Source organism: Bacillus rossius, chromosome 3, assembly GCF_032445375.1.
Source record: "Bacillus rossius redtenbacheri isolate Brsri chromosome 3, Brsri_v3, whole genome shotgun sequence".
Lineage (NCBI taxonomy): Eukaryota > Metazoa > Arthropoda > Insecta > Phasmatodea > Bacillidae > Bacillus > Bacillus rossius.
In genome coordinates, this window is record NC_086332.1 from 64,906,011 (window position 1) to 64,920,219 (window position 14,209).

The window sequence follows — 14,209 nt, forward strand, 5'->3', positions numbered from 1 at the left end:
TTCAAACTGGATACTAGTAGCTGTACGAGCTGGGCTACTGATTTTGCGTAATAGACAGCGTCCTATTTTCATTGCTTGGTGTGTTCCAATATTTAAGGAGTGGCCAATCAGAACTCACGAAAACAGCAGGAGGGGTTGTTTACACTTTTAAGCGCTCATGTCGTGATAAACATGGATGGAAAGAAGTGGGTTTAGTGACCAACTTCTCGTTTTAATAAATGCATACGTACATAAAAAATAAAGCCTTGTTTGTATGCAGTAAAAAATGTGAATTATCATAATAAAAATTCGTTGTGGAGAATATTCTCTTAACACAACTAGTAAGGCAGCTAGTATCGTGTGCAGCAGAAACTTGTAGCGCGCCTAGTGTTTCAGCTAGTAGCCTACACAGTACAGAAACCAGTAAGCATTCTAGTAAGCAAACTAGTAGAAAATATTGTACCGTGTGCGGTGGGCTTAAGCCTTATTTAGGTAAGATTTGTTCGGCTCGCCTTTCTGCAATTAGCGATTCACACACAGTTTAGACTAAATGCTAGCTTTGTTTTGGGCATGGGCCTATGGACTATTTTTTTACCAAGTAGTATTTAACTACAGTGTTCCAGCCACAACCAACAACTTCCTCGCGGCTGTAGCGCTCGGCGATGCCAGAGCCACCGTTTGAGATCCGAGACCTGGAGCCGGAGGACAACCGCCGGCTGCTGGCGGACTTCGCCGGGGAGCGGAGCGGCTTCGTGAGGGCTGGCTCGCAGGGCTGGCTGCTGCCCAGCCAGTACCGGCGCGAGTGGCCCGCCTTCTACCACTTCCAGCCCCGCGCCGATGACACCTGGGTCGTCACCTTCCCTCGCTCAGGTCAGCCTTCCCAACTACAGTACACTCTTCGCAATTTTTAACCTAAAATATTCAAAGAAAACTAGTTATAAATGATCCAGGGATCTTCGTAAACTTATGGTTATCTTCCTAAATTTACACGTACTGACGGTCTATGGACCCTGAACTTGAATTGACAAGAATCATATTTGACCAGTGGCATGCCCAGGATTTTGATCTGGGGGGGGGGGGGTCAGGCAGAAGGTTAGGGCCTTTCCAGGGGGCCTGGGGGGTATGGAATACCCCCCAGCTAGGCGGGGGGTCCGGGGGTCCTCCCCCGGGAAAATTTTGAAAAATACGTGTTCAATGTTGCTGATTTAGGCTATCTAAAATGGAAAGTGAACTAAGTTTAATTAAACATTTATGCTTGTGTCATTGAATTTATTTTAGTATCATACTAAATATTTTTTTTTTCATTTTATGAATTTAATATTAAAATATTTTTAGCCCCGGGGGGGGGGGGGGGGTCCGGTCCCGCTCGTCCCCCCCCCCCTAGGCACGCCCCTGTATTTGACTGTTACAAAATCTTCACAAACTTGTAAAAGTGAACAGCAAAACCCTTCTTTTTTTCCACGGACATGTTCGCCATAGTACACAGAACTATGAAGACTCAATATGGCTTAGTTTCCATGAAGTATCAGTTATCTGAAACTACGAAAAACACTTTGTTCATTTAAGGTGTACTCTTCATTGGAAAGTACTGAATGATAAGTGTGTTGCTAACTGGTTTTTCTAGCGCAAGGCTCTAAAGTTTTGCACCATCTTTACACTGAGTACAGGGAAACTATAAAATTTGAGTGGTAACCATAAAAATATATTGGCGTGTAAAATGAAGATAATGTCACTTTGATGCTTTTCAGAATCTCTACCAAGTGTTTTACGCCAAAATTTATTTTCAAAACAGCCATTCATTGTAATTTTTCCTCTCATAAAAATACATTAAATACAAAATACGGAAACAGTATTACCTTTTGACCTCAACATATTCTTAAAGGCTTTTAGTAAACAGACACCACTTGAATATTTGAGCAGTTTTTACATTGCATGTTTTCTTCTGAAGCCCTGTTACTTTACTGGGCATTGAACCGCGAGCCACAGACAGTTCCAAACGACAGATTGCTGCCAACTACCTCTACAGATAAAATGCACAAATAAGGTTTTGATTGTGGTGGTAAAAGTATTTTGATTAACTGCAGTGTGATTAATTTAAAGTGCATACATGGTTGTAGTAGGGGATTCGAACCTGCGCTACGCTGAAGCCTAACTAAAATTTTTTTTGGGAAAAATAAATATCACTTTAAATCAACATCACCTATCATTTTTTCCAAATCAAGCAATTGAATTTCTGCTTCTTGTTTCCAAAATATAAACTGACAATTCCAAAAATAATTTTATTTCAATCAAACTACAAATATTATAAATTATTAGGAGTAGGTGTACAATTGTTTAATATTTGTCTAAAATATAAAACTAATAAAATAATTTACACATTTTCCTGGCTTTAATATTTAACCTGACTGTAAAATATACTTTAGTGATGAAATTATTTGTTTAAAAAGTTAAAACATTTATTGCATTTATATCGTTAAAAATCATGAAAAACTGATTTAGATAGTTCGAACGAAGGTAACACAAAGGATTCTCACATTTCACCTAAACTATTGTACGAGGATAGTAGAGGCAAGGTAACGAAGCTGGCCCGGCTAGCCAGCCAGCTAGCCCATTAGCCTAGAAGAGGAGGTGCGATGCAGGTAGCATGCATCCGTCTGCGGTAATTGGATTGGACCTGTCGTCTGTATGATTTGGCATAACTAGAACGCCATTGTTCTTGGAATTTCGGGCATGAGGTCGATCTCGATGTGAGATCATCCCAGAATGAAACAGGGATATTTAAAGGATGTAGCTGAACTGCAAGGACAGTGAAGTAAAGACGGCAAGTGACCCCTTGATGAGTGAAAGTGGACAACGAGCAATGGGACTGGGTTGTGAGCTATGGATGAGTGAGTAGTGCGAGACAGCATGTTGAGACATGGGTGAGCGGTAAGAGACGAACAGTCCTGAGAGCCACCGTTGAGATGAGCTCCAGTGGGGAGAGTAAACTGTGGACCTAATGAAAGAGAGTTAAATTTGTAGACAGACATTTTAATTGTTATAACTTATTTTATTAGTGTAAATACGTGATAATAAATAAAAGTGTAGTTAATTAAGTGGGCTATGGTTTTCGAACCTGCTTTCCCTCTCGTAACACTATTAGGGATGCAACATCGCTCTTAAAAACATCGATATCATGAACATCGATGTTCAAATGAAAAAGTATCGATGTAAAAAGCATCGTTCTGACAACCGATACATCGATGTTTTAACCGATGTTTTTAAATATTAAGAAAAACATGCCGAAATGATTAAAATTATAGGTAGTATGTATCCAAAAACCATACCTACTACAGATTCCTGACCACAATATCCACAACCCATTTACAGTTGTGTCTCATGCAAAACAAAAAAATGTATTAAAAGCAATTGAAAAAAAATTGGTTGTCTGTAAAGTCAGTTTACGGACGATAGTTTAACGTGAAAACGTCATAACAAAACATTGATGAAATGATTGCATACTTTTATGAATAAAATTGAATAATTTTTATTGAATTATCACTATTTTGTATGGATACAAAGATGGAGTGAAATTAAATCTACAATTTAATTGATAAATTTACTTTTATTTGCACTCATTAATTCAAATATGTTTATTACTTTAACGAAGAGATTATTTAACTATAACTTTTATACATGTTTGCTATTTAACTTCAAGATCGTCGAGAATGTTTTACGCTTTTTCGCAATTACACATTTAACGACGAAGTTTGTTCGTCGTGAAATTAAAAGTAGAATTTAATAAAAATGCCCTTTGCTGTTAATAAACTAAGTATTAGTAAGTTTAAGAAATAATTTCGGCTTTAATCTCTAACCCAGACACTCGTGGTGCGCTGGGGCTGAGATTAAAATTCGTTGATAATTTTTTACTTTTTTATGTCTTCCATTGCTCAAAATGATATGCACTTGTGGCCCCGGACACAAAATTTTATTTATAATTAATTCATAATAACGCCCCTCGCGATAAACAAAGGTAAATATGTATTAACGAGTTCCTGGTTGCCGCGGAAGCGGGTAGATAGCACGATTTGTTCGGCTCGCGTCCGTCACCGTAGATGACAGCACCGTAGGGGAATAATATGATTTCTTTTTTATAATATAATTTTATAACAAATACACATCCCAAATACACCTAACTTATTTATAATGTGTTACAATATTTTTTAAAACATTGTGCAAAAGATCCCGGGTGTAATTTGAATTATTATGTGTAACTGTAAAACACCATTGTGTGTACAAAAACGTATTTGAAAATTCAACATTACTTTTAAATAACCATACCGATTGTGCTGAAAATCGGTGAACGCTCGTTAAATTACATAATATTGATAATTCAAACGACGAAAACATGAATGAAAAGTCAAATCGATGGTTGTTCCAATCGAGTGGAAAAGAGATGCGGCGCAAGCGTACAATGAGCGTAACGGGACACATCGTAGTGGGACTTGATGTAAGTTTTTGGACATACGCCATTGCTAAGAACTTTTTTTTGTTGAAGAAAAACTAAAAACTAAATAAATAAAACCCAAAAAGGAGAAAAAAAACACAAAATTAAGCAAAAAATTGCTGTTGTCAACACGGATATAAACACCACAAAATATTCCGTAACAGGAATATGGTCAACAAAACAAAGAAAAAAATGTACTAAGAGAACGAAAAATAACCCACAAATGATGATGACACGGAAATATTGAACCCAAAAAATTCAGCACAACGGTTGAAACGAAACTAAAACACGACAAAACGAAAAGACGAAACAAACGTTGCGTTACGGGACACTTTTTCGTGCGTGCAGCCGGTGTTCATCGATTTATTAGACGTTGTCACGTCAAAAATAGGGAAAAAGCATGAAGTGTATGTGCAGGTTAAAAATGTAACATTAATTTTCTCGATACAGCTAGCGAGACCGTATCGGTACCAATCACTAGCTTGTATGCAGGGGTGCAACAACTAAATTTTCAAAAGGGGCGGGGGGGCAATATACCTTTTTATAAAGTATCACTGATCCCCCCTATTGAAGCGGGGGGTCCTCCCCCGGGAAAATTTGTATTTCAAGGTGGAAAATGGTGCTATACAAGCAGTTTTATTATCTAAAAATTGATTACACAGCTAGTGGAAATAACATATCCGACTTGTACAGCACTTTCTTTGCCCCCGTTTGCCCCCACTTCAAGGTTTCAGGGGGGTGGGGGCAAAATACCCTTGCCCCCTCTGTTGTGCTTGTATGTACAACAAGCTATGAAATTGTCCATGAAGTCTGCTCGCTGCTTTTTCCCTATATTTTTCAAAATTTAAATAAAATTCTTATGTAAACAAATTTTTTAAACGGTATTTATTTTTTCCAAATGATTTTACACATCTTAAAGTACTGGAAAAAAATTGATACTGAAATCAACCAAATAGTTCAGTATTTACAACATGTTTGATACCTACTTAAAAATTTAGGTTTTTATAGTAAGTATAGGCAGTTAAAAAAATTGTATCTTGAAAACTAAATGTCGTATAGTAATGTTTTCTATATATTCAATAAATATTCATGAAATGATAGCCAAAATATTATAAAAGACTAGGGTAATTTTAATGATGAACGATGTCGATGGATGTCGATGTTTTTCGACTTTTTCGTCGATGCATCGGCGATGTATCGCTCTTCAAAACATTGATGTTTCATGAACGATACATCGATGTTTTGAAAACATCGATGCATCGTTTGCATCTCTAAACACTATGCTCAATGGACACTAAGATGAACTCAGAACAATGAAATTATTAAAACTTTTATTAGAGTTTTCTGTAAGTACCCAAAAATAACCTTCAAATAGCTCTTTTCCATGCATTTAAATGTATTTAAATAACAAAATTCTTGGGGAATAAATTTAAGCCATCAGCCAGATATCAAACATACCTTTATTATCTTCACCAGAGTAAATGTATGTTCCTAATGTCCTTCTTAATCCCACAAAAACAGCCCGACCAAAGAAAATATTTTTAAACATTCTTTACACTACATATTGAAAATCATTTAGCACAAAAATAATGCTATGAACATTTATATTAAGAAGTCACTTTTTTCCAGGCACCACGTGGACTCAAGAAATGGTGTGGATGATAGAAAACAACCTTGATCACAAGACTGCTCGTAGAATACCACTCGTGGACAGGTTTCCATTTCTTGAGTAAGTCAACCATGATTAACTACTATACCTTCAGCAAGCAACACTTGAGTTGCAGATAATATTTTCAGATTATCTGGAGCAAATGCTTATTTAAAAATGTATGTTTTATCAATGTAAAACTATACAATACACTCAAAAAAAATTAACACATTCATTATAACTTGAAAATTTAAACATGATTATTAAATACCACCAATGAACAGAAGAAAAGGTTTAGAATAATGAATGCTCAGGAACGTACAACCCTTCAGTAGTGCCTACCCAAAAAATCATATTAATTTACTCAATAATCTCAATGAACTTACAAATACTAACATTTACCTATTTCTTTTATTTACCATGAGCAGTTTGTCTTCACAAATGATTGACTAAAGTTGGTTCAAATAGCTCCATATAACCTCTCACAAATACAATGTTAGTCTATAAAGTTTACTTTGTTACCTGTTATGGAATAAAAATGTGCAGTGATTAATTACTACTTTAACACAACAGACTTAAAAAAACTTGTAGCCATATGTCTATATATTTAACCATACAATATAAAAATTGTGGAAAGAAAATAACTCATTCCTAATATTAGCTAATATAAATTCTGTGGCAGGATTTTGTTGGGTAAAATATTTTACCATATTGCATGATACGTATGTAGATGATTTATGATCTTTCATTCCAGAAATGTCTAGGTACAGGGAGCATAAGATGTTTTAGTATTAAAACCTTTGTTCTAGAAGGTTATTGAATTAAAGATATACAAACCATTCTATCATGAGATGTATAACAATAGCTGATTCGTCTGTCTACACTATGAAGAATAATTTGTGACCATGTGTTGCAGGTTCAATATATTTGTACACGACGACACGAAGGCAGAATTCTTGGAGAAAGCTGGCCGGGATAAGCAGACGAGGCTCTTGGTAGAAAAGGCTTGCGACCCGGCGTACAAGGTTCTCAATGAGACAAGTGCACCACGCTTCATAAAGACGCACTTTCCTTTCAGCCTGCTGCCCCCAAACTTGCTGGACTGCGGGGCCAAGGTTAGACACCAACCACGAAAAACATTTAACACATAAAACTACAGATACAACATCGGCTCTCACAATCGGGTAAAGAACACCCAGTGGCGTTTACAGGGGGAAGTGGGTATTAAATAAAAGAAAAATAAATGAAATTAGAATCTGTGTATTTAAACAACTTGCATCAACAACAAGTGGTTTCGGCTGTTTCATTATCATTCTCAAATTGAGTCACTTCCAGTGTAGCTTGTTGTTTCAGGCATTGTGATAGCTAACCATGCAACACAAAAAATATCATGTCCTCATTGAATATCTCAAATTTTTTCAAAGGGGGAGGGACATAATTTCCCAATCCCCCCCAGCCCTTCTGCATCAGCCATTGGGGAAACCTGAGGAAATTGTTTGCAGCATAATGCAATTAAGTCCACATAAGGGTCGCCCCTTTAATTTAGGGCAAAAAAAAAATTAACATTTTCACAGTAAGGGTTGCACTATACATATATGTCTTCAGTTAGAGTTCAATGGATAAGTTGACCCTCAGTTCTTCTTTGTCTATTTACTATATTTTCGATGAAGGAGAAGACTGCTATTTTTATACCCTTGTTTCTCTTTCCTCCGTTGCATTTTTTTTTTACCCATCTCTTTGCCACGATGAGAGAAGAGGCGGCACACATCTCTTTGTCAGTTCCTTCTCTATAAACTAGCACTCACGTAGCAAACTTGTGCGGGGCTGGAGGAATATAAAAGGAGCACACCAAAGATGGCTGAAGTTTTGTCAGAGAATGTTCTGTTGAAAGCATGGGAAATGCCATTAAAAAAAAATGTTTGAGCACAGTTGTGTCATAAACACCTGTCCAAATAGACACATTAATTGTGTAGAGTGCCAGTTCATAGGGCATTTACAACGATGAGAGGGAGGGAGAATGCATGGCCACATGGCCTCATGCACATTCACACTCTCTCTTGCTCCTCAGCTCAGCGCAGTACACACATCACTAGCCGGTGCCTGCCCGACAGATGGCAGACGTAAAATAACTGCGCTGCTCAGGAGCTACACACTAGTGCTAGGATATTTGGATTTAACAAATTATACTTACTCACAGAGTTATATTTATTAAAAAACAAAAGTTTAGTTAATTACATTAACAAGTTAAAAACTCACACAAGGATAGCACTACATTTTTTAAATCTAAATAATCGGCATAAAATGTGTGAACCATACACAGGCAAACACTGAAATACTTTTGATGCCTGCTGAAGTGCTTAAATTTGTACTTGAGTATCCACTGCTAATAAAATCTTTGTCCCTCCAGCTAGCATTTCTTGAACACACCTCCTGGTTTTTATAATGCTGCAGTAAGAAACCCAGTGACTTCCAATACTACTGTACGGTAACAATGCCTGCCAAAAGAATACTGAGTCATTGGGCCCTCACACTCGATCAGGAACTTGAGAGATGGCTAGAAAATGACTTAACTATGCCAATACTTACTTTGTGTGTGGTGTTACAAGTTGTGTCAGCAGTCTTGTCCCTCTTTCTAGTTTTTTTTGTTGTGTCTATTGTAAAAGTTTTGTTTTATGAAATTATTATTTTATGTCAGTTTCATTCAATCTAGGTTAAAGTAAAGAAAATAATAAAAAGCACAGCTTGCTAACAATAAACCACTGATAGAATACCTTCTATATGAAATCTTCGAACAAACACAAGTTGTACACGCACACTACGTATTTAATATTTTGATGAACAGAGCGAGTGAGACAGTGCTTTAAGCATGCTCCCAAAACACCTTCAATCTTTCTTCTATCCACAAGAATCATGCCAAAAGCAGCCATACTTTGGAGGAGACCCTTCAATGGACTGAACCAAACAATACTTATGGGTGGGGCACCGGTATTCTGGACCTAGTAAAATACCTCAACTTCATAAGTCGTATTATCCAGTGCATATTTTATCCACGTGCCCCCATGCCCCTTCTCTAAATTTGCCACTGCCCCTCTGCACCATGGTGGCATCAATTTCCTGACAGAATCATTACATAACACCCTTGTAACTATGTATAGTTGTATACAATGCAGGCTCAATGTGTGGCAGTTTAACTAATCATGGCTACAAACTTATAATTTCATAAACAGCAAAATTTAAGATTTGTAAATCATTGCAGGTCATCTACGTGGCCAGGAACCCCAAAGATGTGGCAGTTTCATTTTACCACCTGAACAAACTGATCCTCACACAGGGGTACACGGGGGACTTCGTCAAGTACTGGGACTACTTTGAAAACAATCTCCGTGAGTACTTCTTACTAAAAATATATAATCTAATTTAATTTTTTTTTACATTTTATTTAAGTTATACTTCTTTAGGTGCATTAAGAAAAAATGATGAGTGAATTTTCACAATGCACGCACACCATGCAATGAAATTTTAACAAGATGAAAAAAAGGCTCCTAACAAAAAAAAATCACTTTCGGCACAAACTATAAGTGAAACTAGATTTCAAATACCTACTTATTCTGTATATGTCTGGAAAATTTATTTAAGTTCTGGAACATTTTAAAAACTTAATAGAGATTTTTTAATATTCCATGCAGGAATGGGTGGTTGTATCAAAAAATGTTTTAGGCAAAAGTTTTTGAATATATTTGTAACGTTTACAAACAATTAGCACGGATTTAATAGCGAGCCTACTAAGGGAATTACAAATTTTTTTGACCTTCAATCTTTGTTTTTTTCCACCCCTTGCTATAATTGTTGTAGGTATAAAAAATATTTCTGACAAAGCTGTGGATAATATTTTAAGGTTTTCATTAAATAAGAACTGATTTAACAGTGTAACTGGTACAGACTTTTTTTTAAAATTCCACCCCAGTTTCTCAGCCCTTTCCTGTAATAAGTCTTTTATCAAAAATTGTTTGAGACAAAAGTTTTAAGTTTTAGATAAAAATTATACAATTTACAAATAATTTGAATGGATTTGATACTGTGCCTGCTAAGGGAACCATACATTTTTTTGTACATAAACCCTTAATTTTTCCACCTCCTCCAGTTATAGTTGGTCGTATCAAAAAAATTTAGTTAGACAGACTTTTTTATATTACTCTTTTGAGTTATAATATGTTCAAATGGATGCGATTATAGTGATTTTTATGTTTTTCAAAAAAACCTTCCCAATTTCTATCCCTTTGGTGGAATTTTGCCCATTAACGAACTTGACAAAGATTTTCCATTACTTTATGCATCAGTTTGAAAGTGATTCGTGCAAAATTACAGCAGTTATAGAGTCCATAAAATTGTTATACATACATACATACATATTATATAAATATGTGTGTGTGTATATATATATATATATATATATATATATATATATATATATATATATATATATATATGTGTGTGTGTGTGTGTGTGTGTGTGTGTGTGTGTGTGTGTGTGTGTGTGTGTATAAGAGACATACACACTTTTTAGTTGATGATCGTTTTGGGGTCTATGGACCATGAAACAAAAAAATATAAAACATTTTCTGGAAGTCGCACCATGGTAACAGGTATAATTGGTAGTCATTCTTTGAAATCTATCTAAAAGACTACCTACAAATAAAAATTATATATGTTCTTTCAAATCTTATACTTTAGAGATTAATGTTGACTGCTGGTCCATATAATTAAAATAATTTATTTATTATGTTTATTGTTTGTGTTATTTAATGCGTGTTTTTTTTCAAGTGTATTTATATAAATGAGGTTATGTTCCCATGGATATAATTAATAATTTTTTTGCATTATAAATTATTACACTATTATTTAATAAATAATTAAAATAATACTTATTAGCATATTTATTGATTTTCAATATTAATTAAAATATACCTTGATAATTTTAGTAAATTAAATAATTAATTTTATGGACATGTTTATATTCATATTGAATACCTACTAAGAACCTATCAAAATTTTTCAATTTGATTGAATTTATACTCTACCAATCATATTTATAACATTTATAAGTGTAATAACATATATTTTCTCTGAGTAGGGATATTCAGGGGCATAGCCAGGGAGGGAGGGGGTTTTAGGGGTTCTAACCCCCTCTCCCCTTAACCGCCATTATTTTTCTTATCTGAAAGCAGGTTAGCTAAAAGCCTGGGTGTCTTACTGCTATCACCAGCCACTGCACTGGAGGGGAAGAGTAAGCTAGCCCTACCGATTCTCCTTCCCTTCCCCTACCCCTGTCACGAGCAGAAGCTATAAGGTTGTGACGCTGTGACAGGTCCCAAGTTTTCAAATATCTTACACCTATTGTATTTAACCAGTGCGGTAATTATAAGCAAGTGGTGACTGGGTACTTCAAGCTAAAGCTAATTGTTTCCAGGAATAGGCCATTTCTGCCGAAACCCAACCATTTTTATTCCTTTTTTTTGTATTGTCGAGCTTCGAGCATGATTTATGATTTTGAGTGGACGTGGACAAGGCACTTGGATTGATTAAAATATCTATAATTAATTTCTTACTTCATCACTCAAACAATTTTTTTATTAAAAAATTAATAATATTTTTACCATTACAATATTTAAAGTTAAATACCGAAAACTGCTAAAATAGCACTATTTTACACCTCGAAATCCAAATTTTTCCGGGGAAGGATTCCCGGACCCCCTGCTTTAATAGTGGTTGGGGGGGGAACCAGGCTTCTTAACCCCCCCCCCCCCCCCCATACACTAATCCTGGCTACGCTACTGGGGATATGTACAATTCCACTGGCACTTAAAAGTATAATGGTGGAGTACATATTATTAAATTTCCTCCTCTGGATAGTTGGTTGTCATTAAAAAAAGTTATTTCACTACCTTTAACAAGTCTAAAAAAGCTTCACTAAACTGAATGGTGAAAGATGACTATAGAGTACTTAAACAATCATCACAGCTAAAAACAGAATCTGGTTATATTTGCAAGATATAATTATTACCATGGAACTGTTTCCATTAATATGCCATGAGAACACAAAAATATTAATTGATAATTATTTCAACAACATAATTACAGTTATTAGGCCAAACACATTACCTAGATTCATTAATTTGCACAATTTAATTGTTTTCAAAAGAACTGCGCTAGTGGTAAAAGGGTGTTTCTTAAAATGCACAAAAATACATTTCTAATGGAATTTAAAAATTGATCATAAAAACTTAATAAATACGTGATATGAACTAGTAAAAAAAATTACATAAGAAGTTAATGCCAGTGAAATAAGCTAATAGCTAATAGCTTAGTAACAATCAGAACCAAAATTAGAAAAAAATATTTAAAAATTTTTTTACAAGAACAAACACTGTTGGTTTATCGTTATTATAAATTAAAGATCACTTACTTGTCAAACATTATTTATTTATCTGCTACATTTTCATTTATAGTAGGTTCTATAATTAAAGCTCCATGTGGGCAAAATAGCCCTAGAATTCTTGAACACAATCTTCAATTAAAAAAAGTGACATCTACGATTTATCACCCACAGTTGCGAAATCTCTTATCCTCTTCACAATAGTCTGCAACATTACAAACTGATCTGGTAAAGTGTAACCAAGCAGTTTCAAACTAGTTTGTGCAATTATTTCTTCACAGCCCAGGTAACTTAGAAAAAATATTGTTTGATAAAATTACAAAACACATCTGCATGTAAGTTTCCAACACAATGACACTAAGAATATAAAACATAAAGAAAACACTGTTCCAAGACCTAAAATCACCACCAAATTTTTTTTAATGTAATCAATACAATTTCATCAAAGACTTTCTCACTATTGCCATCATACATCATTGGTCTATTTAGTGACTAATTTTTTTCTACGTGTTCCTGTAGTTATAAAACTATAATCACTATGATCACATACACACTATAAACTCATACAGTATATGAAAGAAAACACATAAACCACATTTTCTGGCAAAAAAGACGAAAATTTTATGTAAGCTTGAAGAGCTTAAGGGGCCTGCCCAGTCAGGGGTGTATTTGTGTTAGTGAGAAGAGATGACGTGCGAGACATTCGCTGGTGCTTCTAGCGCGGTGTCTCCTCTAAGTGCAAGACTGTTGACTGGTATGCAGTCTTCTCTTTCTACATAGGGTAACAGAGAGATTTGAATGGTGACCATAACATTACATGACTGAGAAATAAATATAAAGATGACATGCAAGTCCCTACAGTGCTTTAAAGAACCTCTACAGGATGTTTAATAACTAAATATTATTCTAGAAATTCATGTTTTAGCTATTTTAAATCTCCTAACCAGGGGCGCAACAACTAAATTTCCAAAGGGGGGGGGGGGGGGGGGGGCAATATACCTTTTTATAAAGAATCATCGATCCCCCCTATTGAAGCGGGGGGTCCGGGGGTCCTCCCCCGGGAAAATTTGAATTTCAAGGTGGAAAATGGTGCTATTTAAGCAGTTTTATTATCTAAAAATTGATTACACAGCATTTTCTTTGCCCCCGTTTGCCCCTACTTCAAGGTTTCAGAAGGGGGGAGGGGGGAGGGCAAATACCCTTGCCCTCCCCCCCCCCTCTTGTTGCGCCCCTGCTCCTAACAATATAGATTTAAAACAAAATTCGGAAACAGAACTACTCATCTGCCTTCAGCATATTCTTTAATGCTTTTCGTAAACAGACCATGCTCTGTAATCTTGAATGGGTTTTATATAGTGTGGGTTATTCTGAAGCTCTGTACACCATAAGTGTTCTCAGGTAGGCACTCATCTTATACAAAACAGGTTGTCTTATGTGATGGATTTTCTGTCACCATTGGCTGGAGTTTGCACACTCAGGGTTACTATTGCTGTTGTTGCATGATGAAGAAGAATGGGGAAGAGCTGTTGTTAATTACAATAATTAATAAGCTCGAGCCTGTTTTTACCATTGTATCCACACAAGCTCCACATGTTAGCATTTTGTACCTATAATGCAGCTTGATGACTTTGTTAATTTTTTTTAAGCTGTTGAATTTAAAAGAA

The 14,209-nt window shown here is 35.5% G+C and overlaps 2 protein-coding genes across 10 annotated transcripts in view; one reads left to right on the forward strand and one right to left on the reverse strand.

Moving 5' to 3' along the window:
- Positions 1 to 14,209, forward strand: part of LOC134530818 (sulfotransferase 1C4-like) — a 116,007-nt gene that overhangs the window by 96,543 nt on the left and 5,255 nt on the right. For all 5 annotated transcript variants that reach the window (XM_063366057.1, XM_063366054.1, XM_063366059.1 and 2 more), the window contains exons 2-5: positions 595 to 849; positions 6,095 to 6,194; positions 7,030 to 7,228; positions 9,370 to 9,496. In XM_063366057.1, the coding sequence (XP_063222127.1) occupies positions 642 to 849; positions 6,095 to 6,194; positions 7,030 to 7,228; positions 9,370 to 9,496 (634 nt within the window). In that variant the 5' untranslated portion in view covers positions 595 to 641. The remainder of the gene's footprint in view (positions 1 to 594; positions 850 to 6,094; positions 6,195 to 7,029; positions 7,229 to 9,369; positions 9,497 to 14,209) is intronic.
- LOC134530817 (GTPase Era, mitochondrial) overlaps positions 531 to 14,209 on the reverse strand; it is a 38,332-nt gene continuing 24,653 nt past the window's right edge. Inside the window, exons 7-8 of one of the 5 annotated variants that reach the window (XM_063366050.1) lie at positions 12,576 to 12,765; positions 531 to 891 (exon numbers count right to left, since the gene is read on the reverse strand). The gene's annotated coding sequence lies outside the window, so the exon portion shown is untranslated. Of the gene's footprint in view, positions 892 to 12,575; positions 12,766 to 12,947; positions 13,318 to 14,209 lie in introns of those variants that run through there. The other 4 variants (XM_063366053.1, XM_063366052.1, XM_063366049.1 and 1 more) reach the window with 4 other exon arrangements.